Raw genomic sequence first — 25,951 nt, forward strand, 5'->3', positions numbered from 1 at the left:
AAGCCTAAAAATGTCCCCTTAATAGACCTTTAACCTATTTGACATCAGCTGCGTGTACGAAGTTAATGTCTCGAACAACCTTAGCATGTCAGACCAAGGCACCAGTTTGGTAATTCACAAAATCCAGGATCTACTCTTTTCCCATGTTGAAGACACAAGGTTATGTGTATCACAAGACACAATAGTTATTTATGTTTTTAAATGCTTTTATCCAACGTAACGTATTTGACACATTTAATGCATTTTTAGTAATAAACTTAGGTTTGAGTAAAAGCGAGCTTTGCAATTTCCAGTAAAATAGAGAAAGAGGGGAGGGGGACGAGAGATAAAGAGAGAGAGAGAAACAAACGGTGAAAAGCTGTTTACTTCTTTTCTTCTGGAATGTTACGGTTCAGCCCTTGTCCCCATTTGACTTTTGCAACACAGGTTAAATATATTCACCCTCCTACAATAACCCCAAACAACACTAAAAGAAAGTTTAACAAACTTAACAAGTGCTTTGTTTGTAGATGAGAGAGTAAAAATAAACAAGTAAATAATTTTGAATATAAATGAGAAGTATATAAAGACATAGAAAACATGTTGCAGATGCTGATTTAAAAGTAAAACCAAGCGTTAAACAGCACAAACCTGTTTGCTCAGTCATACAGAACAATTAAAGAGAAACTGAGAGACCACAGAGATTCCCTAGAATAAGGTGGGCTGGATCTTAAAGACTGTTTAAGATATACAGGTAATAATACAGTTCAGTCCACCACTTGTACAACTCGGAGCTCCTGAAGTAAAATAAAGGTAAGTTGCATTTCTTTATTCTGTCTATTTATACAGTTCTGGGTCAGAAGGATGATTTTCTAGCAGTTTACAGTCAACTAATTATTACTATTGTTATTGTTTTTTTATTATAACTGTTATGATTATTATAAAAATGACAATAGTTTTCTATGAGATTTATATTGATTGGTGGTTCTAGATAATATTATGAGCTCAATGTGAAAGCCATTAGTGCGCTTTAATCATTTGTAGTGAATATGTTTATGTGTCCATTGTACAAGTTCTGACGAATATGCACAGACATTTGTTTTTCTTGAAGCTTGTAAATACTACCCATGCAAATCAGTTAAAATGTACTTAAATATATTAGGTAGCAAAGTAAACTATACTCTCCAAAAAATAGCTCACTGGATGAACTCGATATATTTCAGTGAAAATTTTTCATCCAATAAATATGTGTCGCTTCTACTCATAAAAACAGGCTCATTCAATTAATTTTATTAAGTTGAATTTTATTAATTTTATTAAGTCGTCATTTTATTAAATACAATTTAGATCAAACTCAAAGTCTATTAAAAAAAATAGACACATGCAACATCGCTCTCGTAGTTGTGCAGTGAAGAAAGTTAAACTTTGGACCAACTTAAAATATGTCAACTTGTTACAAGTAATTTTATAATTTTATCTCAAATTCTATTTTTGGCTAGGTTCAAATCTAAATGTAAACGTTTCAACACACCACCATTATTGCGATCAATTTTTGCTTTAGTTGGGCTTTTAACGCTTACATTTTAATAATAGGTTTTTATTGTATTTTTTAGACAAGATTCAACTTTATTGTCATTACACATATACAAGTACAGTGTAACAAAATGTAGTTTAGGTCTAACCAGAAGTGCAATTAGCAAGTGCAGGATATACAGTGTGCATAAATACAGAATACAATAATAGAAAAATACTATACAGTGGGCATGGACGAAGATAATACTTTACAGTAGGTATGTTCTATGAAAAATTGAAAGTTTGTACTTTGAATAATAATTTTGTGACAGTGTGTGATAATACATTTGTTGAGGCAATGCAAAATAAGATCCATTGGGATCATGTGATTGGTGACTGTAATCATTGTGTGGTTATTGAAATATTGCACATGGATGTGTTATTAATGTGTTAGATTTAGACAATGGTACAAAAACTATTTTTTTAAAACTGTTAATTAAACATCAAGAACTGTGACAACCAACAAAATAAATCTGCATTGCAGTTGATCTGTTTATCTGAATTAGTTTGATGTTTGTCACCATTGTTGAGGTTTGTATGATCTCCTCTTGTCTTATTTATGCACAAGTGTTCTTATTGAAACACTGTAGTAAACACTTAATGATGGTTTGTTGACGTGTATAAATTCAGATTTGAACCGAGACACATAGTTTACTTTGTGTGGCAAAGCAGAAAGCAGACAATACAGAGGAGGTTATGGTCTAGGTTCAAAAAATCACAACTTGTAAAGGATTGTAATAAAATGGGATTAAAAACAATTGAATTTGAATCTATGGTTGGAGTTTTTAGAGTTAACTGGGTAAAAGCTTTTTTAGATAAACCTGTTTCTATATGGTATCATATTCCCAAAAATATGTTTGATAAAGTGGGAGGCTTAGAATTTCTTTTAAAGTGTGGTTTCGAGGTATCCAAACTGCCCGTTAAACTGTCTGAATATCATCAACAAGTTCTTCATTACTGGAAGATGGTATTTACTCATAATTCTACACCACATGGCTCCACCTTGTGGAACAACAGAGTGATAACAATATTAATATACAAAGTTCAATAAGGTATGTAAAGCAATACCAATAGACTTATTAAATTTGTTACAAAACTATTTACATTTTTCCAAAAGTCAAATAAACTTGCCTAAACTGCAATTAAACCAAGTTCCCCTAAATAGCAAAAATTTTAATAATAATTGTATTAGCAAAATATTTAAAGGTAAACTATTTCATGATTTTGACCTAAATTTAAAAATAAGGCATTATGACGACAAAAATAACAAAAAAGTACATCAAATTCATGAAATGGCCTATACCTCCTAAAGTCAAAGAAATGCAAATCAAAATTTTTAATGGATATTACCCAGCAGCAGCAATGCTTAAAAGAGTGAAACGGACACAAACACAAACCCCTTCAGCTGCATTCAAACAGTTTAAAATACTGGCCCACATAAAACTGGAGGCTCACACATTCGACCGTGATTGCCCAGTGGCCGTGAAGGCAGAACGGGCAGACAGCGGTCAGTAGCATTCCATGTCTCAATGTTCAAAACCTGTGTGACCCGGAAGTATGACACACTTCCGTCACCAGCGAGCAAGCGGGCAGTCATCTTCTTCTTCTGTAAGTTTTATGGCGGATCGCAACCAACTTATTCAGGTGCATACCGCCACCTACTGTACCGGAGTGTGTAAATCAAGTCTCTAAGGAGGGCAGTCAGAAGGACTACTACCTGTATTCATGGGAGAGGCCTATGGCATAATATATATTTAAGTTAATTTTAACTGATTTGCATGTGTAGTGTTTACTACCCTCAAGAATATTTTATTTCAGTGTGTTAAAAAGTGTATTTTCCCAAAACTGAAAAAGACAAAGTTGCACAGCTGCACTATTGAATTACTGGAATATTTCTCATGTAATCTAAGCTCAACAGAAATCCAAATTTAATAATCTTCTCATTTGCCTCCAGTGAACATGGACAAACCGGTTTGCATCATTGACACGACGTCAGATGGGAAGCTGTGTGTGCAGCAGTCGGCACTGCAGATCCTGCAGAAGATTGAGCAGCCGGTGGTGGTGGTCGCTGTGGTGGGTCTCTACCGCACGGGGAAGTCCTACCTGATGAACCGTCTTGCTGGGAAACAAACAGGTTGGACCCTCACATGCAGCACCGATAGCATTTTACACAAGAGAAACAACATTTATTATTTATTGATGGTGTGCTATTATCAGGGTTTGCACTGGGCAGCACAATTGAGTCCAAGACGAAGGGAATCTGGATGTGGTGTGTGCCCCACCCCACTAAAAAAGAGACCACTCTGGTCCTGCTGGACACTGAGGGACTTGGAGACGTGGACAAGGTGAAAGAGCACCCACACTACCAAAACACAAGAATCGTCAAAGTTTGAAGGGTTGACCATGCATCCAACTGACTAACAAGAGATGATAAAAATGTGGAACTGACCTCACCAAATACTTATTTGCAATAACAAGAAGGACCATACACTGTCATCAGTTGCATTAGACAATTACTCTATTAACAAAACCCATTACTTCTTTTAAACATCTTGTAGTCCATAAACAACCTTTGATCTTTAATTGACTATCCAGCCCAATGATTGTCTCTTTGACAGGGGGACTCAAAGCATGACACCAATATCTTCAGTCTGGCTGTGTTACTGAGCAGCACTCTTGTTTACAACAGTCGAGGGACGATTGACAACAAGGCTATTGAGGATCTGCAGTATCCTTCTGACAATCCACATTCCGGTCAAATCATTTGTATATATTTTACAAATTTGTGCAAATACAACATCAGTTTGTAGTCACAGCAAGAGAAGTCCCTTTTTGTAACTTTAGTGCTGTTTATGTTTTAATGATGTTAAATTAACAAAGTTTGGGAGGAGCAGGAGCAGATAATCAGCTTGGCTGATTCGCTATCAGATATCACAGCATCCCTCCACCTGCTCCATCTTCTCTCCTCGAGCCCACTTCTCCCACAGGAACACGGGGGTGCGCTCAGAGCCCGCTCCCCGGACAGCATGCCAAATACGCATACCTTTTTCTACCCCTGCTCGATTGTTATTATCTGCATAGGCAAACTCGTGAACCTGCAGTGTGGCATGAGAGGGAGTCAAGGGTTGACCTTTCACATTTTCTTTCAATAATGAGACATACAAATGTGTTATAAAGTAAATTGATTAAAATCACACATATTAATATTTTTATCAAGGCACAATACATTAAGTTTTGTATTAAAATATTAAAGCATTGGTGTAACGGTCACCAGCTGGAGTGCCCTTGAAAACCACCAGAGGGCACTCCACATCAAACTTATCATTCACTCACAGACTACATTTCCCATAACTCACTACCCGGACTCATCAGCACTGATTTCACACACACCTGCATATCATTCTTAGGGTGACCAGACGTCCCGTTTTTCCCGGGACAGTCCCGTATGTCAACTCTAATTTTAGTGTCCCGACTTATTACGAAAAAAGCATAATTTGTCCCGTATTTCATTGTTAATATATATATATATATTGTTCCTGAGTGATAGCGTGCGTGACTAGCCTACTCCTCTCATACGGAATAGCCTAATAAAACTAGCAAATCACCTCACAGTATATTTTCGAGAAAAAAAATTCATCCAATAAGAGAAGGCAGAAGGACAATTCAATTCCATCCAATCACAATTCCCCCAATCATTCTCAACTTGCAGTTAGTTAGTGAAGGCGGAATCCGACATCAAGTGTAATGTATACGAGACGAGACCACGGATAAGCTTAATTGACTCACTCAAGTTCAAAGATGTCAAAGAAGCGTTCCTGTACATTCAACGACGATCTTCAGAAAGAGTTAAAATTTCTCAAAAGAGAGTCACAATCAGAGGCAAGCAAATTAAGATGCGACATTTGCGGGGCTCGCTTTTCTATTGCTCACGGAGGCCGAGCCGACATTACGCAGCATATGCACACAAAAAAGCACATGGACGCTGCTAAAAGTAAGTGTGCTACTCCAAGTGTCAGCGAATTTTTTGTGAAGCAAAGTTGCGAATCTGATAAAGTACATGCAAGTGAAGGACTTTTTGCATACCATTCTGTTATTCATGGCCATAGTTTTCGGTCAGCTCACTGCACTGCAAAATTGATAAAGTAATTGTATGATCCAAAATTTTCTACATTTTTTTTTTACATAGCTAACAATATTATTAAGTGTAAATACTTGTATGTGTGCAGTAGGTGTTGTGGGTCTGTGGGTTCTGTGACTGTCCCGTATTCCACTCTGAGAAATCTGGTCACCCTAATCATTCAGATTCACTCTATATATACCATGTGCACTTATTCACTCACGGCGAAGTCTTGTTTTGTTTTATACTGCATTTCTGAGCGTTTCCCTGGTTTATGGTTCTTTGGCTTTTGGATCTCTTGCCTTGCTTCCCGTTTACGCTTTTGCCTCTGGTCCCTGCCTGTTTTGTTTGTTTGTTGTTTTCTTTGTTTCTTTGTTTGGACTGCCTGCATGTGTATGACCCTTGCCCGTTATCTGGATTACGCCTTTGGATTACCCTTTTAATAAAGCTGCATCTGGATCTCACCCTCAAGTCTCAGAGCAGTTCATGACAATTGGGTTGCCTGTTAATAGCATCATGTACCATAGGTGTGTTCGATTTCATGCAGACTGAGTGGCATTTGACATACGACAAAAAAAATGTTACATGGTGTGCCTTTGTCGTGGAATTTTCTTATTGCTTAAACTAAGATGAGTCAGCTCAGACAAACGTAGCGCACAGAGAGGCATGAGGTACTTTGCAAAGTATTTTATTGTCGTTTAATCTGCATCACAAACAATGAAATGGTGCAGAGAAAAGGCGCTCTTCCCTTCTGCACACAGAGTATATATTTGATTCAAACATGACACCCTTTCCCCTCGAGCAAGATCGCTTCTGTGGTCCACAAAAGTTGAGGACCCCTTATCTTACTTGTGCTTTGCTCGAGGACAAACGCAGAGTGCAATGACGCGTATACACAAAGACATGATAAACAATAAGGAAAACAAAGATAAACACTTCATAAACAAAGAGACAAACACGTCATGAAGTGAGGTTAGAAATATTTCCACTACACCTTTAATTGCCTTTTTCTAAAGTCATGGTTTCCTACGTAGCTAGGCTTTGTAAGTTATAGTAACTGTTAAAATGTATTTACCTTAAGGAGTAACACATTTTCTTCAATGCATCTTGAGTTGTTGTTTGACAGTTGCTTTGTTTTCATGCCTTAACAAACTCTCAGATATGTTACTGAACTTACAGAGTGCATTAAGGTCAAATCATCAGGAGAGGATGCCGATGATTCAAGCGAGTTTGTGAAGTTCTTCCCTAGATTCATCTGGGCTGTGAGAGACTTTACCCTTGAGCTTAAGATCGATGGCAAAGATGCAACAGAGAATGAGTACCTAGAGTTTGCACTAAAGCTAAAACATGGTAATTAAAAATATCCCTCAAATTATTTGCACAGTAGTCTCAGCCTCAGACCTCACGCCCACGATCCGTTGGCTGAACGTCTGATGCATATGGCACACTTTTTTGGGAACACTTCAGCACATTCGAAGTCGTCATCTGATTGGTTACATTTTGCAGGATTTCCGGTAGACATGCGTGTCACATTCTTTAACGGACTGCCTGGAAACAACTCCAAGCCGTCTGATCTAAGAAGTAAGCTGTCGTGTTTACAATAGTTGCTATAAGAAATTAATCACGATCAACTAAACGTTTAATTCTTTAAAGTATGCGAGGTTCACGGCATTAACTCTTAATAATTTACACATTTCCATTGGCCAAAAAAAGTGGCGATCTTCGTTCTAGACCTTCAGTATGAAGGCTACGCGAGACTTTTTGCGAAGTGACTATGTGAGAGTAGATTTGGTCAATATATTTCCCAAAAGATTTGTTGCATTACTCAAAGTAATCATTTATGGAGGTGGTACTTTAAGACTCATAATATATGAATTCTAAGGGTCTACAGCAGCGTTTCTCAAAGTGTGGGGCGGGTGGGGAATAGAGACATGACAAGTGGGGCGAAACAAACTAGAGGAAATGTGGTCATTTTTGTGCCAATTTCTATTAATTCCTTTATTTCTTGACCATACACTCAAAACAACAACACATTTAAATGTAAGTCTTACCTAGAACAACACCAGACTGCGAAGAAAATGTCACATGGAACCATCGTAGCCTACAAGAATGATTTCATGTCAGAATGTTAATTGAAGCGGAACAAAAACTTGAATGTGGAGAGGCGGTATCGGGTATAAAGGTTATCAATGGATTAGTTTGTGACATGGAATGAAAAGAACACTGGAAATTTGGCACCAGCAGACAAAACCAAGACAGACAGTGGACCTAAAGTTTTTACCATTTTGTTGGGGCGATTGGGGACAGGTGGGGCTTGTCAGCTGGAGTGCCCATGAAATCGAGTAGAGGGCACTCCACTCAGGACTCCATTTCCCATAATCCCATGCTTAGTGCTAATCACCACCAGGTGTTCCCCGTTACCACTCCCCTATATATACTGATCCGAACGTCTCTGACTCCTTGTTACTGCCATGGGGAATGGCAGAAAAAGTGAAACTGGTCTACAGTATGTGTTCATGTTTTCTAGGCACTTCGAAAAAAGTAATGGAGCACAATCTGCCGAGGGAGTGCATCAAAAAATTCTTCCCTTCCAGGACATGCTTCACTTTCCCGTTTCCAACTGCTCCGGAGAAAGTGTCTCGTCTGGAGAGTTTGAATCCTTCTGACCTTGATACGAAATTCTTGGAGGTTACAGATTGTTTCTGCAAGTTTGTCTTTAAGGACAGCCAAGTGAAGACGCTGAAAGATGGATACACTGTCACTGGCAGGGGTAAGTAAAGAGAGAAAATATCTACTATCAACTGTTCATAGTTCAGTGGAGATTCTCTTTTCTTTATCAATGTTTTTCTGGTCTTCTTTCCTTCTCTTTAGTTTTGGTTAATCTGGCAAAAATGTATGTGGACACAATCTCTAGTGGGGCCGTTCCATGTCTGGAGAACGCTGTGATTGCTATGGCAATGATTGAGAATGAAGCTGCAGTAAAGGAGGGGCTTGAGGTCTACAAGAGTGGAATGGAAAAACTGAAGACGTCCTTCCCCCTGGAACTGAAGGATGTGTCCACTGAACACCAACATCTCAGCAGAATGGCAACACAAACCTTCATGAAACGCTCTTTCAGAGACACTGAGGGAAAGTACCAAAAATCTCTAGAGGTAGGCCAGATCTCGTTGCAGTACAATGGCATGAAGAGATGTCAGAGTTTGGTTTTATTAAATGTCCTCTGTAAATGTTATGATTGTAGGAAAACATCAATAATCTCTTTGATGAATACCTTAGCCACAATGAGCAAGCTTCAAAGAGAAGATGTGAGAATCTTCTGTCATCCCTTTCTGAAACAATGACAGAAAAACTCAAGCAAGGGTTCTTTGCCAAACCTGGTGGCTATGATATCTTCTGCAAGGATCTGAAGGACATTGTAGAGGAATACAAGAGCCAGACCAATAAGGACGTCAAGGTTCTAAATTCAATATCTATACACATGACAGAAATATGAAGACTTTCATCACTGCTGTCATAATTATCAATTGTTTATGTGTGTACATCAACAGGCTGAAGAGGTCCTAAAGGAGTTTCTGATACAGAAGTCTGTGGATTCTAAAGCCATTCTGCAGGCTGACAAAAATCTGACTGAGAATGAAAAATGTATTAAGGGTGAGTCTCGAAGCTTTCAAATCCTAATATCCCAGTTTTGTAAATTTGTATAAGGTTCCTTGTGCTGTTGAATGACGAAGGACATGTAGACATTGACAAGATGATTTAACAGCTTATACGGTTGAAAATGCTACTAAGTCATATAGCGCTGTTGCACTCCGGGCGACCCGAGTTCGAGTCCCGGCTTGAAGTCCTTTCCCAATCCCACCCCCTCTCTCTCGCCCACTTCACTTCCTGTCCTCGCTACATCTCAGCTGTCCAAATACAGGCAAATAAACACCCCAAAAACAAATCTTTAAAAAAAATTTGCTTCTAACAGTAAGACCAAATCGCCACCTTAAATTATGTGGTTCTATCTGAGAAGTTTTCAGATATTGAGCTTCAAAGTTTTTCTTAAAAAACTCCAAAATGTCCAAAACTTTAAACAACATCACATAGTCATCCAGTTGACGCAAATTAAGAATGTGAATTTTGACAAAAAACAGATAGAACTATATAATTCCAAGATGACGAAATGGTAAAGTTTGTTTCAAGGGTCAAAGGTTTGCACCCATTAGTTTAGGGTGGCTATTTATGCCATTATTAGAACAGTATCAATGTGGTCAAGATCAGTACTGCTATATTCTTATTGATTCAAAATCACTTCAATATGTAACTATTTGTAAACCATGTTTTCTATCTGTATCGTTAATAAATGACAAGAGCAACAAGAGCAAGCAGCCCTCTTGAACCAGGAGATCAAAGCTAAAGAGGAGGAGCAGCGGCAACTAGAAGAGAAGATGGAAGTAGAGAGACAAAGTAATGAAGAGAGGATGAGACAGATAAAGGAGAAGATGGATGAAGAGATTAGGCTTCAAAAAGAGGAGGCTCAGCGTGCCATGGTAAGTAAACTGAAGGAGCAAGCTGCTCTGCAGGAAAGGGGCTTTAAGGAGAAGGCAGACATGATGACACAAGAGATGGAAGAGTTCAAGAGACAGAGCGCTGAAGCTGAGAGTAACAGAGCTAAAGAGTTTGCAGAGATGATAGAGAACTCCAACAGGAGACATGAGAAGTCTGTTGCTATGATAATGCAACAACAAAGAGAACAGATGAAAGCCATACAGGAGAAGATAAATGCACGCTCAGGCATCTTGGATCTTGTGAAATCCTTAGTTTCTACTTTAGTTTCTAACATATCAGGAAAAGAGTGAAATATTTGGAAACTTTGCACCAACTTCTCAAGTTATATTTTTGCTTTTGTTCAAACTTGAAGTCTTAATTTTATATCTAAATGCCAAAAAGGTAAAACGATTTTCATTTTGAAATATCCTAATATTTAACATATATTTACCAGAGGTGGGGACAAGTCACATATGGTCAAGTCCAAGCAAGTTTCAAGTCTTAACCATCAAGTCTCCAATCAAATCTCAAGTCACAGTTTAGACAAATCAGGCAAGTCAAGTCAAGAGTTCACCCTAACCAAGTCAAGTCGAGTCAAGTTGCAGTTCTAAATAAAATACATTAATTATATATTATCTTAGAATTTAAGGAACTAATTATATATTAATTTTAAGTGATTATCACTTTATGTATGTGCTAAAAGTTTGGTTCCAGCAGTCACACATGTTCATATGTTTACATAGAGGCAGAAATGGAAATTTTTGTATCTGACAGAATGTAAGATTTAATCATTTATACAGTCTATGAACCTTATTATCTAAGTATTGTGACTCAAAAATCTGTCTATTATATGTTTTATATACACTGCTCAAAAAAATTAAGGGAACACCTAAATCACACTACATTAGATTTCAATGAACAAAATATCCAGGTTAAATCTCTTCACTTACATACTTTGCATAACTTGCGAGAACAAAATAATGTGACAATGGTCAATGAAAGCCAAAATTATAAAGACATTCAGGGCAGTAATTACAGTAAAATCACTGTAAAAAATTTAAATATTGGCTCATTCAACTTTTACCACAGTAACTCATAATGTTAGTCAGTAATGTGCATGGCCCTATGTGCCCGTATGAACTCCCCGCAATGTCTGGGCATACTCCTGATGAGATGGCACATGGTCTCCTGTGAAATCTCCTCTTAGACCGGAATCAGAGCATATGTGAGCTCCTGGGCAGTCTATGGTGCTACTTGAAGGCTTTGGATACATGAGATCCCAGAGGTTCTCAACTGGATTTAGGTCTGGGGAACATGAGGGGCCAGTCAATGTCAAGAGCACAGTGACCTTGACATTATGAATAAGGAACCGACTAACATTTATATCTGTACCCTAGATAAGGATTACTAAATATAGTATATTGTGACTTTCTGTTGACTGTATATTCTGGATCTGTGCGTACTCTCATATCCTCATTTATGCATATGTATATTGGACCCATCCCTAATAAACTGTGACTTTGAGTGAACTGCACTTCTGTGTCTGTGTCATTCTTGGTCCCCGGATCCGGATCGGCTGAGTGTTCCATCGACTAGACTTGTCAACTCTTTACCTAGACAAAGTAATTATCTTACAATTTGGGGGCTCGTCCGTGAAAGGGGGAAAACCTCTTTGAACTAAGAGACCAAAGCAGAGCTGAGGCAGGCGCGCCAACGATCGGGCACAGAAATACAATTAAAGGAGTAAGTGCTGGGAAATATTTCTTTGGCAAATTTTATTGAACGGAAATATTGCACTTGTTTCTTTTTCCACTCTAATGTTCCAATTATTCCTGCCCACTAAAAGGTGCACATTTACACTCACTGGCCACTTTATTATGTACACCTTACTAGTACCGGGTTGGACCCCCTTTTGCCTTTAGAACTGCCTTAATCCTTCGTGGCATAGATTCAACAAGGTACTGGAAACATTTCTAAGATATTTTGGTCCATATTGACATGATTGACACGCAGTTGCTGCACATCCATGATGCAAATCTCCCGTTCCACCACATCCCAAAGGTGCTCTATTGAATTGAGATCTGGTGACTGTGGAGGCCATTTGAATACAGTGAACTTATTGTCATGTTCAAGAAACTAGTCGGAGATGATTCGCACTTTATGACATGGCGCATTATCCTGCTGGAAGTAGCCATCAGAAGATGGGTACACTGTGGTCATAAAGGGATGGACATGGTCAGCAACAATACTCAGCTAGGCTGTGGCATTGACACGATGCTCAATTGGTACTACTAAATATCCCCCACACCATTACACACCCACCTGCCTGCACAGTGGTAACAAGGGAGTGCCCCTGTAGGGAGGAATCGGTCGTTACCACGACGCGCCATGGGGACGCCAGTCCGTAAGAAGGCCACTGATGACCACGGGGTTAGGATACGACGGCAGAGAGGCGTAATAACGATCCGCCTCCTGCCTGTGTGCCACGCTCTCCAGGGAACTCGTCTCTGTAGCCAGTGCAGAAGTCGTCTCATGTGCATCAACCCGAGGGGAATTACCCCTGCGGAGGACGCCATGTGTCCCAGGAGCCTTTTCAGGGGGTTTCAGGGGGACCGCTGGTTGCCGCCTGAAGAGGTTCAGGCAGTTCAGCACTGACTGTGCGCGCTCTGAAGTGAGCCGCGCCGTCATGGAGACAGAGTCGAGTTCCATACCGAGAATAAAGGAGCTCTGCGCAGAGGAAAGCAGGCTCTTTTCTCGGTTGACCCGTAACCCCAGACGGGATTGGTGCCGGAGCACCATATCCCTGTGTGTACACAACAGATCTCGCGAGTGCGCCAAATTAAGCCAGTCGTCGAGATAGTTGAGTCCCCGCACACCTCTCTCTCTGAGGGGAGTGAGGGCGGCTTCCACGACCTTCGTAAAGGCCCGTGTGGACAGGGACAGACCGAATGGCCCCTGTACTTATATGCCCGCCCCTCGAAAGCGAACCGTAGGTACGGCCGGTGACGAGGGAGTATCAAGAGTACGCGTCCTTCAGGTCGATAGCCACGAACCAATCCTGACACCTGAAGGACGTCAAGAAGCGCCTATGCGTGAGCATCCTGAACGGCAGCTTTTGAAGGTGCTTGTTCAGGGTACGCAGATCTAGAATGGGACGCAACCCTCCACCTTTCTTGGGGACGATGAAATATAAAAATAAACACATTTATGTGTGTTTTCTTCCTCAAACACACCAAAATAGACCAAATAACTGTGTGAGCAATTTTTGTTGAGTGCATTTAAACCAGTTTTGCTATTGTGGCATGCCCTTACACCTCAACATTGAACACACAAACCATGGTAACAACCAAAAGCCATAATTCATTAAAAACATTCTAAACACAACCGATAACTAACAGTAACAACGATATTATAAGTAAGAGTTTAAGTAACTGATAAAGGTTTTCTTCTTGGCTGTTAGAGCCCCCTTAGAGCACTTCCCTGTCAAGCTAAAAATGGCACAGAACCTACAAATTTCACGAGACACGTTTTTGCCTCTCTCATTTGCTTGTTTTTCCAATAAATATTTTCCTTTGTAAGTGGTTTAAGACAGCAATTTTGTGTGATTGCCTGCTTTGGTGAGCTTTGAATTTCCTAATCCCTTTTTTCTAGTTCTGCTGCTGTGATGAAAGCCTGGTCTGTGTTTTTAGCAAGTGCTGACCCTGCAAGCAAGCTAGCACAAGCAATTTACGTGCCCCCAGCAAGCTGTCAGCGCAGGGCCCCCGGGAATTTGCTCACTGTCCACCATCCAGGGGCCAGACATGGAGGTTCCAGAGGTCTGGTCTTAGGTACCAAACGGTGCCCTTCCTCAGGGGAATTGGCAGGGGGGAGTGGCCGTCAGAGCGTGAGCTCCGAGAATCAAGTCTGGTTGGGGAAATTGGGTGCAACTAGTAGACTTAGATGCTCCACTTCCCTGGGTCTGCACAGTACTTGTGCGGGGAGGCTCACTAAGGGGAAGAAGTACTTCCGCTTGTCCCGTGGCCAACTGTGCACAAAGGTATCCGTGCCGAGGAGGCCTCGGTCAGGCAGCATCCATGTTGGCAATTGGAGGTGTGCAGGGAGGCGAACAGTACCACCTGCGTCTGCCCACACTGCTCCCAATGAGCTGGATTGCAGGGGGATGGAGTCGCCATCTTTCGCGGAGCGACATGTCGAGAGAGCGTGTTGGCTGTCTGATCGAAATCGTCCGGGATATGAATGGCCCGCTGGGACACCACCCACTGCTGACTCCAGAGGAGGAGGCGTCGGCGAGTTATGTCATCTGCTGTGAATGAACGCCACCTGACGGTTGACGTATGCTACGGCAGCCATGCTGTCTGCAACACGTGCTTGCCCCGAATGAGAGGCAGGGGCCTCTTCATCGCAAGGCAAGCAGCCAGCAACTCCAGGCAATTGGAATGCCACAGCAGGTGGGGGCCCGTCCCACGGCGCAACTTACCTCTAACAGGACTCCAGCCCGGAGAAGGACATGTCTGTCCAAGGGGCTAGGTTGGAGGAATACCTCTTGTGCCCATGTGTACGCTCTCCAGGGAACCAGACGCTGAAGCCAATGCTGAAGTGATCTCATATGCATCAACCTGAGCGGCATGGCTGCCGACCAGGACGGCATATGTCCCAGGAGGCTCTGAATGTTTCAGGGGGACCACTGACTGCTACCTTAGACATCTCGGCCAGAGGGTCGGGTTCGATTGACCCCTTCTCCCGAAGAGTGGCGACCTCGGCCTGAAGCACAGGAGCGATCTTGCCTCTGCTGAGGTAAGAGAATGTCCCGAACTCTTTAAAACCACACATCATAATCACCAGTGTTAAATTACCATGCCTGTGTGTCATACATCTACACTTCCTTATACCAGGCATATGGATTTAAACATCTCAGAGGTCAAGTCTCTATTTGGTTTCTGAGTCATATGTGACCCTGGACAACAAAACCAGTCAAATGGGGCAATTTTTCGAAATTGCGATTTATACAGCTAAATAATTAAACTTTCTACTGATATATGGGTTGTTAGGATAGGACAATATCTAGCAGAGATACAACCCTTTAAGTCTCCGGAATGTGCAAAATAATCAAAATATGGAGAAAATTGCCTTTGAAGTTGTTAATCAGAGGTACTGTATCAGGCCATCCACTCACAAAAAAGTATTTAAGGGTAGGAAGTATCTTCATGGAATATGATCTTTACTTTATATCCTAATAATTTTGGCCATAAAAGAAAAATAGATCATTCTGGCGCATACAATGTATTTTTGGTTTTTACAAAAAAAAATTCGGTGCTACTTAAGACTGGTTTTGTGATCCAGGGTCACATATTAGAGTAAGATTAAGCAAGAAAATACAAGTTACCCCATAATTTACTCAACCTCATGCAATTCCAGGTGTGACTTCCTTAAGTTAAACCAGTCTGAATATTAATAATACTGTGGGGTTTCCGTTTGTATACCTCCAAAAAGCATTGTCTATCATAAAAGTAAACAATGGAGCCCCAGTGGGTTATTAGGGCTGCATTGCAGGTGTTGATGCCCAGATAAGATTTTTCTATGATGACCAGCCTACGTAATATTTTTAAGGTGACCAGCATTATCACTTGACACAACAATTCAAGGTCGATGTACCTACCCGGAAAAGCTTAAGCCACCAAGGAAGCAAAAAGTGCACAATATGCACAAAATTATTATTTTGCTTTCCACATTATCTTTGAATGGTCAGTAAAACATGGCCCGAAGAAATGAAAATAGTCATGAAAAACGTCATGTGATCGTGGTTGTTATCGCGTGACTTACATTAACGGGTTATTTCCGAACTTTCCCGTTACAAGGCAAACACAAATGCATGTTTGTGATTAAAATATGATTTATTTTCACTTATGAATGAGGCATTTAACAACTTCTGTGCTTTTTCCTTATTACACCTTTGTCAAATGGGTCTCATCCGATCTGCGCTACATGAAAAAACAGAATTGGGCCACTTGAAGAATGTGGTGTAAATATGGCCTAAAAGTCTGTGAGAGGAAACATTTAATATTTTAAGATTATTAAGTGGACATAGCACTTTTTTTGACACATCTAGCACATAAATGAAAACATTTACACTGTCTGTGAAAACATTTTAATGTTTATAAAGGGTTGATTTAAGCGTTTCATGCATTCTGACTTCTTTACAATGTTAAACGTGCTAGCTTCTCATGCTTAACATGGTCAACTTGGGCAATTTTACCGGAAAAACACACCCAGTGCGAAAGAAATAGCACGCCCATGCTCCAACACCATGCCACTCCTCGTGTTTTAAATATACGTTTTCTTTTGAATTATAGACACTGGTACGTGTCAATATATACAGTTAAGGTTTGAAAAAAAATGATCCTTAAACTCAGTAATTTCATTTTGTCATATCAATTCATGTATAATATGAATGTACAGAGCCTGACTCTGTCAAAAGCACCAAGTAAGGACAGAAAACACAAGAAACCTTCAACCACGCCATTGGATTCCGTCATAGGGCCAGTGAGTGGCTCTTACAAACACACACACACACACACACACACACACACATTTCTTTTCAGGCAAATAGTTGTGTTTATTTGATGCCCACATGTAATGCAATGCCAGATTTTTGATAAATAATTTTCATTTAAGCATCATGTCACTGCTTAAAATAAATGAGGAATGTCAAATAAACTTGTAGTTTTCATGTACATTACACAACAATATGCCTTTGAAATCTATTATGAATAAAGACTGTTTTACTGTTTCTGCTGTTTATTTGTAGATATATACAGCTTATTTGTGCAGTTACATGCTTCTTATGAGTTAATCATAGAAATTATGGATTTCACAAGATGCAACATACACCTAAGCGTGTAGCCATCTCCTGTATGACTTTCATCTGTTCTTTATGTTGTTGCATTATCATAGCAACAGACTTCTCATGTCTCCTGTTGGAATTCTCTATCATCTCTGCAAACTCTTTAGCTCTGTTACTCTCAGCTTCAGCGCTCTGTCTCTTGAACTCTTCCATCTCTTGTGTCATCATGTCTGCCTTCTCCTTAAAGCCCTTTTCCAGCAGAGAAGCTTGCTCCTTCAGTTTACAGTCCATGGCACGCTCAGCCTCCTCTTTTTGAAGCCTAATCTCTTCATCCATCTTCTCCTTCATCTGTCTCATCCTCTCTTTATAACTTTGTCTCTCTGCTTCCTTTTGTTGCTCTGGTCATTTATTAACGAAACAGATAGAAAACATGGTTTACAAATACACAAATAGTTACATATTGAACTGATTTTGAATCAATAAAAATATAGCAGTACTGATCTTGACCACATTGATACTGTTCTAATAATGGCATAAATAGCCACCCTAAACTAGGTGCAAACCTTTGACCCTTGAAACAAACTTTACCATTTCGTCATCTTGGAATTATATAGTTCCCTTTCTGTCGGTCTCTCGGCGTTGTGTCGAACCGACAGATGGGGTTCGCCCCTGAAAACCTATCATCTTCTGACTATTTTGAAAAGGCCAATGAAATTGGCGAATGAAATTTGCATGCGGGGCTCTGCCCCCGGATATCCGGTTATAAAGGGGGAGCCGGCGTCCGGTTGTCACCATTCTTGATGTTTAATTAACAGTTTTAAAAAAAATGTGTTTTGTACCATTGTCTAAATCTAACACATTAATAACACATCCATGTGCAATATTTCAATAACCAGACAATGATTACAGTCACCAATCACATGATCCCAATGGATCTTATTTTGCATTGCCTCAACAAATGTATTATCACACACTGTCACAAAATTATTATTCAAAGTACAAACTTTCAATTTTTCATAGAACATACCTACTGTAAAGTATTATCTTCGTCCATGCCCACTGTATAGTATTTTTCTATTATTGTATTCTGTATTTATGCACACTGTATATCCTGCACTTGCTAATTGCACTTCTGGTTAGACCTAAACGACATTTTGTTACACTGTACTTGTATATGTGTAATGACAATAAAGTTGAATCTTAAGCTGAAAACCTATTATTAAAATGTAAGCGTTAAAAGCCCAACTAAAGCAAAAATTGATCGCAATAATGGTGGTGTGTTGAAATGTTTACATTTAGATTTGAACCTAGCCAAAAATAGAATTTGAGATAAAATTATAAAATTACTTGTAACAAGTTGACATATTTTAAGTTGGTCCAAAGTTTAACTTTCTTCACTGCACAACTACGAGAGCGATGTTGCATGTGTCTATTTTTTTTAATAGACTTTGAGTTTGATCTAAATTGTATTTAATAAAATGACGACTTAATAAAATTAATAAAATTCAACTTAATAAAATTAATTGAATAAGCCTGTTTTTATGAGTAGAAGCGACACATATTTATTGGATGAAAAATTTTCACTGAAATATATCGAGTTCATCCAGTGAGCTATTTTTTGGAGAGTATAGTTTACTTTGCTACCTAATATATTTAAATACATTTTAACTGATTTGCATGGGTAGTATTTACAAGCTTCAAGAAAAACAAATGTCGGTGCATATTCGTCAGAACTTGTACAATGGACACATAAACATATTCACTACAAATGATTAAAGCGCACTAATGGCTTTCACATTGAGCTCATAATATTATCTAGAACCACCAATCAATATAAATCTCATAGAAAACTATTGTCATTTTTATAATAATCATAACAGTTATAATAAAAAAACAATAACAATAGTAATAATTAGTTGACTGTAAACTGCTAGAAAATCATCCTTCTGACCCAGAACTGTATAAATAGACAGAATAAAGAAATGCAACTTACCTTTATTTTACTTCAGGAGCTCCGAGTTGTACAAGTGGTGGACTGAACTGTATTATTACCTGTATATCTTAAACAGTCTTTAAGATCCAGCCCACCTTATTCTAGGGAATCTCTGTGGTCTCTCAGTTTCTCTTTAATTGTTCTGTATGACTGAGCAAACAGGTTTGTGCTGTTTAACGCTTGGTTTTACTTTTAAATCAGCATCTGCAACATGTTTTCTATGTCTTTATATACTTCTCATTTATATTCAAAATTATTTACTTGTTTATTTTTACTCTCTCATCTACAAACAAAGCACTTGTTAAGTTTGTTAAACTTTCTTTTAGTGTTGTTTGGGGTTATTGTAGGAGGGTGAATATATTTAACCTGTGTTGCAAAAGTCAAATGGGGACAAGGGCTGAACCGTAACATTCCAGAAGAAAAGAAGTAAACAGCTTTTCACCGTTTGTTTCTCTCTCTCTCTTTATCTCTCGTCCCCCTCCCCTCTTTCTCTATTTTACTGGAAATTGCAAAGCTCGCTTTTACTCAAACCTAAGTTTATTACTAAAAATGCATTAAATGTGTCAAATACGTTACGTTGGATAAAAGCATTTAAAAACATAAATAACTATTGTGTCTTGTGATACACATAACCTTGTGTCTTCAACATGGGAAAAGAGTAGATCCTGGATTTTGTGAATTACCAAACTGGTGCCTTGGTCTGACATGCTAAGGTTGTTCGAGACATTAACTTCGTACACGCAGCTGATGTCAAATAGGTTAAAGGTCTATTAAGGGGACATTTTTAGGCTTTCACGGTGTCAATAAAAAGCTGTTATATGTTGTGTAGACAACACCCAGAGGCAGGCGGCTCTTACAGGAATCAAAAACTTTATTGAAAAGAGGAAACTGGTCGGGGCACATATTCTCAACCACACGAGGAAAACCAACACGAAACAACAGGTGCTTTAACATTATAAATAGAAACATTAAACCAGATCATTCTTGGCGTGATCCAAACTGATACAATCAAGAAAACATTGCAACAATGTAACTGAAGCTTCTGAGATGACTTCATTCACTATCAGCATTGATACCGGCTCTTACAGCAAACCCGCTGAGGGGTGTTCATACACACACACAGCTTTTCAAATAACTTTTCAAAAAGCTGTAATTTCATATATCCTTTATTATTTGGGGGATAAATATCCACACAGAAACATATAGAAGTGATCTAGACCCTATTATTCTAAAAAATACCTTGGTCAGTCTAATCTAATTTTACAGAACATGTACTGTTGTTCTAGACAAATCAAACAGAAATAAACAAGTGTCATGATCACGGGTGGTGAGACACAGACAGAGGACCCAGGTGCAGACAGCGGGTAAGGGGTTAACAGATTTTAAATAACAAATGATAAAACAAATGTAACGGGAGGAGAACACTGATTGTTTGACAACTTGTGTGGGTTAATGTCTATCAGGTGTGCATGTGTATCTACAAGTTTTTGTTTCAGGTGTGTCCAATGTTACTGACGAGCCAGTGGCACAACGCGATCGGAAGTTGCATGGATAAAAGAACCAGCATGCAGTCTGTCAGTACACGATCCGTTCCACCTGCACGATCCGTTCACGCATGAGCGTAATTACGTATTAGAAAACGTCATGGTTTTCCTACACTATTTGTACCGTGACGCAGGCGATGAAACGTTTGACGGCAGGCGGCACAACTGGCGGCATATTCTTGGTTTACGTTTTGAAATGTCGCTTACGTTACCATGATTACGATGTGTTTATGTGGTTGCCAATCCAAAATAATAGAGTTGTTACATAAACATAGATGATTTTGGTTACATGTGGAATAAAGTATTTTTATCGACTGCAAATCTTCAGTTTCATCCAAACTCCATTTTGCGATTCATTGCTGTATCATGTCTATTAACCTTACCGTGTTTCGATCTAAGGTCAGTAGTATTGTCAAAGGCAGTTTGTGTCGTTTTTTAAATTAAAATCTGATAATACTAGTTGACTTTATGTAGTAGTTTATTAGTATGGGCCTATATATAGGCTAATATATCTATCCATTTAATCTAAATTAGTAAAATAATCCCTTCAATGTCGTTTACAGAAGCCAATAAGGAACATAACACGCATGTCTAACTAGACTGTAGTTCTTTCTTCATGTAAATTATAAAGTCAGGGGAATCATTACAGTATTTCAAACTGACTTGACAGAACGCATAGTGAAATGAGACCAGGTGGAACGAAGCGAAGTAAATTGAGTATTGTATTTTATTTAACAGTAAAAAATATAAATAAAGTAAAACAAAGCTGCGCAAGCGTGGAACAGATCGTGCAGTGTCGTAAATCGTCGCAAAACAAAATCATCAGGCTTGTTTGAGATGCCCCTTGCCTCGCCTGAAATATAGGCGAGAGTAGGCGGCTACAGTGAGGGGAGGAGTGAAAAAAGTACAGGCAAGCCGGACACTTCCTGAATCTCGCTGTGTTGTGGACTGCAAACGTCAACAATGGAAGAGATCGCGTTCGCGTTCTTTATCGCAGACGAAGTTGATGCAGTTGAAATCGTCTCCGGTTACTTTCGTAACCTCGGTTCCCTGAGAAGCGGGAACGAGACATTGCGGAGACCGCATATGAAACTCCTCCTCTTTTTCACATTTCCTGAAGTCCTATAGGATAACGCCAGTAAAAAACTGGCCAATTTTCGCAAGACATGCACAGTATGCAAATACTGACGAGTCTAGACAGTATAATTACAGTGCATGTGACGACAATCCTCAGAATCTACGATAGAACGCCCGACCGGTGATAAGCGGCGAACACGGCGATCTACGCAATGTCTCGTTCCCGCTTCTCAGGGAACCGAGGTTACGAAAGTAACCGGAGACGTTCCCTTTCGAGAGCGGTCACTTCGACATTGCGGAGACCGCATATGGAACGATAGTACAATCCCGCCGTGAGAGCCAGCAAAAACAGCCCGATAACTGGGATAACACGCACACAGTATGCGGAGCAGACAAATCAACTATTTGCGAGGTCGCCCCAAGCGTTAAACGTTGATTGGCTGAAACCGGCCAATGAACTGCTAGATCACTGAGCACGCCAATGAACTGCTAGATTGGTCTTTTGTCAAATTTGCATATCCAAACCCAACGAATGCAGCGGGCTGCGCTGAACAGGGCAGACACCACAGCAGTAGAACCAACACGGAAACCCGGGCGATATCATAGCGAACATAAGTACACCAAGCACAGTGTAAACAGCAATGCGGCAACAACCGTGTAGCACAATACATTACCAGGTAGAAGATAAAGCTTAATCAGCACCCACCGAGAGGACTTGAGAAGCCAACGAGGACACATCCAATCTGTAGAACCTGGCGAAAGTATTCTGAGAAGACCAGCCAGCTGCACAGCATATGTCCTGAATAGATGTGCCCTTAGACCAGGCCCACGAAGAGGCGATAGCCCTAGTCGAATGAGCTCTGATACCGAAGGGGCAGTTCTTACCCTGGCTTCCGTACGCCAAGGTAATAGCGTCCACTACCCAGTGAGAGAGCCTCTGTTTTGAGACAGCCCGGCCTTTAGTACCCCCACCAAAACAAATAAAGAGCTGCTCCGACTGCCGAAACCCGGCCGTGCGATCTATGTAAGCCCGCAAGACCCTTACCGGGCAGACCGCTCTCTGAGCGTTAGCATTCTGCGAGTCTGACGACTCGGAAGACAAGGCGGGCAAAGAAATGACCTGTGCTCTAAAGGGGGTAGACATGGACTTTGGCACATAACCCGATTTTGGCCGGAGAGTGACGCTGCAGTCGCCGGGTCCAAAACGAATGAAATCAGCGCCGAATGAGAGCGCTTGTAAATCCCCTATACTCTTAGCCGAAGCAAGGGCGAGAAGGAGAACGGTTTTTAGAGTGAGCTCTCTTAAAGAAGCCGCGTCCAAAGGCTCGAAAGGGGGAGAAGAGAGAGCCTTCAACACCAGCGCTAAGTCCCAAGGCGGTACCGAAGGGGTTCGCGGGGGGGAAAGTCTCCTCGCTCCTCTGAGGAATCTGACCACCAGCATGTGCCTACCAATCGATTGCCCATAAACTGGGGAACGAAACGAGGCGATAGCCGCTACGTAAACCTTCAGCGTTGATGGAAGGCCGCCGTTGTCCAGCCTGTGCTGCAGGAAAGATAAAATATCAGACACGGGGCAAGACGCCGGGTCGATATTGTTACTGCTGCACCATTTAGCAAACACCCCCCATTTTAGGGCGTATAACGTCTGGTAGACGGCGCACAAGACTCCGAAATAGTATCCAGTACACGCTGAGGGAGTGCAGTTAGAATCCCCGAAGTGGCCAGGCATGGAGGTTCCACAACTCTGGGCTGGGGTGCCAAATCGTGCCGTTCACCTGGGACAACAGGTCTCTCCTGAGGGGAATCCGCCACGGCGGTCCCGTCAACAACTCCCTCAGGTCCGGAAACCATGGTTGATTCGGCCAAAACGGAGCGAGAAACAAGAATCACCGACGCCGACTCCTCTCTGATTTTGCACAGCACTAGTGGTAAAATCTTCACCGGAGGAAACGCGTAAAGCCGAACGACCGGCCAACGCACCGTCAGCGCGTCGCTCCCCATGGGGGAGTGGATCAGCGAGAAATACAACGGGCAGTGTGCGTTCTCACTTGTCGCGAATAGATCCACTTCCGCCTTCCCGAAGCGTTCCCAAATTAACAGGACTGTGTCAGGATGAAGCCTCCATTCCCCGTGCGGAAGACCCTCCCTCGAAAGCATGTCCGCTCCACGGTTCAGATGACCGGGGATATGCGCTGCTCTGATAGAGAGTATATGCCGATCTGCCCACAGTAGGAGACCCGCCGCCTGTTTGAAAAGAGCTCCGGAACGGATCCCTCCCTGGCGATTTATGTACGAAACCACAGACATGTTGTCGGTGCGAATCAGAACATGTTTCTGCTCCAGCCTCGACTGGAAAGTATGAAGAGCTAGACACACCGCCTTCAGCTCCAAGCGATTTATGTGCCATTTCCTCAGAGAGTGTGACCAAAGGCCGGATGCCGGCATGCCCTCGCACACCGCGCCCCATCCCGAGGACGACGCATCCGTCGTAACGACTGTGCGTCTCGTCACAGCCCCAGGGGAACTCCCCGACAGAACATGCTCGGGTCGCGCCACGGACTCAGGGCGCCGAGGCAGCTGAGTGTAACCGGGACTCGCGCCCGACCCGAGGACCATGCTCTCCATGGAACCCGAGCCTTCAGCCAGAATTGTAGTGGTCGCATGTGCAGAAGACCTAGGTGGCAGACCACCGACGCCATGAGACCCAAAAGCCTCTGGAACTCCCTCAGGGGAACAGACCGGCCCGGCCTGAGCAAATGTAGAGCTGAAGAGATGGACTCCGTCCGCTCCGGGGAGAGGCGAGCGCGCATCTCCACTGAGTCGAAACATACCCCCAGATACGTTATAGACTGACTCGGCGTGAGTTTGCTCTTCTGCATGTTCACGCGCAGCCCCAGGGATATCAAGTGACAAAGCAGCATCTGCGTGTGACCGATTAGCGAGAGTGAGCTAAAATCAGCCAATCGTCCGGATAATTGAGAATGCGCATTCCGCCCGCTCTGAGAGGGGAAAGCGCCTCGTCCACGCACTTCGAGAATGTGCGCGGAGCTAATGCCAGCTCGAATGCTAGGACAGCAAATTGGTACGCTGAATCCTCGAATGCGCACTTGTGCCATGATCTGTTTTAGAGTTGTCATTCTGAACGCTCGCTTGTGAAGCGCTCGGTTAACGGGTCTCAAGTCCAGAATCGGACGCAGACCACCATCTCTCTTGGGCACTACAAAATACCGGCTGTAAAAACCCGCTTTCCCGCTCGTTCGGAGGGACACGCTCGATCGCTCCTTTCGCGAGCAGGCTGCAGATTTCCTGCCTCAACCCAGGCGCGTTTTGCGCTGACGTAAGCGACGGGACCACACCGCTGAAGCAGGGAGGTCTGCGCCTGAACTGCAGGGCGTACCCGTGTTCTATCACGTTTAGTAGCCAAAGAGAGATGCCTAGAATGGCTTTCCACGCGTCCAGAAACAGACATAATGGCCGTATCTGATCGGGGGTTACCGTCAGCGGACCGTTTAGGGGAGCGCGCTGGCCCAGCGAGGCTAAATGCACTGGCGGGAAAATAGCTCGCGCGTGAGAATCCAGCGGTCTCTCGTCCACGGGAGCGTCCGTGGACGAGGGAAGGCTGGTTATAGTTGTGACTAACTGCGGCTTCGCGCTGCACCGTGGCAGGGCAAGGGACGCAGCATTGTGTGGGTGAGGGGGAAAGAGGTCCTCTTGTTAACAGGTATGTGTTTTTATTGCATTCACACAAACAACATTGCAATAATCGCCCGCAATCGCGGGGGAAAACTGTTGCAAACAGCGGCGTTTGGGGGCCGCCAGCACGCTCACGGATTCTCTCCTCCTCTTCCCAGGTCCATCAGGACGGCGGCTTGGCAGCCGAAATCGCTCCGCCGTCGTAGCGCGGACCTCTCGAGGCAGCACCTGACTCATGGCCTTGGCGCGCTTTTGCGCCTCATCAAAACGCTCTACTACCGACTCCACGACGTCACCAAAGAGGCCGGAGGGAGTGATCGGTGCGTTCAGAAGGGACTTACGATCAGCGTCCTGTAGATCCACCAACGTAAGCCACAGATGACGGTTGAGGACGACCATGAACCCCATAGACCTGCCGATAGCTTGTGCGGTGCGCTTTGTAGCCATCAGAGCGAAGTCGGTCGCCGCCATCAGATCCTTCGTGGCGTCGGCCTCCAGGCTGCAGCTATCCAGTGACGGAAGGATCTTAGCCTGGACCACCTGCAGCACCGCCATAGAGTGCAAAGCGCAGGCGGCCTCGCCTGCGGTCGTGTAGGCTTTACCGG

The 25,951-nt window shown here is 42.0% G+C and overlaps 1 protein-coding gene across 2 annotated transcripts; it reads left to right on the forward strand.

The window, feature by feature from the left end:
• The first annotated feature begins 704 nt into the window (after nucleotides 1-704).
• Nucleotides 705-11,731, forward strand: LOC306893009 (guanylate-binding protein 4-like). 2 transcript variants are annotated; one of them, XM_079454452.1, is made up of 11 exons: nucleotides 705-792; nucleotides 3,506-3,685; nucleotides 3,769-3,896; nucleotides 4,170-4,279; nucleotides 6,828-7,018; nucleotides 8,196-8,438; nucleotides 8,540-8,820; nucleotides 8,910-9,122; nucleotides 9,217-9,319; nucleotides 10,022-10,200; nucleotides 10,653-11,731. In XM_079454452.1, the coding sequence occupies exons 2-11, from the start codon at nucleotides 3,511-3,513 to the stop codon at nucleotides 10,701-10,703; spliced, it is 1,674 nt and encodes a 557-aa protein (XP_079310578.1). In that variant the 5' UTR covers nucleotides 705-792; nucleotides 3,506-3,510; the 3' UTR covers nucleotides 10,704-11,731. The 2 variants fall into 2 exon arrangements, with proteins under 2 accessions (XP_079310578.1, XP_079310577.1); XM_079454451.1 differs by having other exon boundaries at nucleotides 10,022-11,725.
• Nucleotides 11,732-25,951: the final 14,220 nt, after the last annotated feature.

Source organism: Barbatula barbatula, assembly GCF_947034865.1.
Source record: "Barbatula barbatula genome assembly, chromosome: 4".
Classification (NCBI taxonomy): domain Eukaryota; kingdom Metazoa; phylum Chordata; class Actinopteri; order Cypriniformes; family Nemacheilidae; genus Barbatula; species Barbatula barbatula.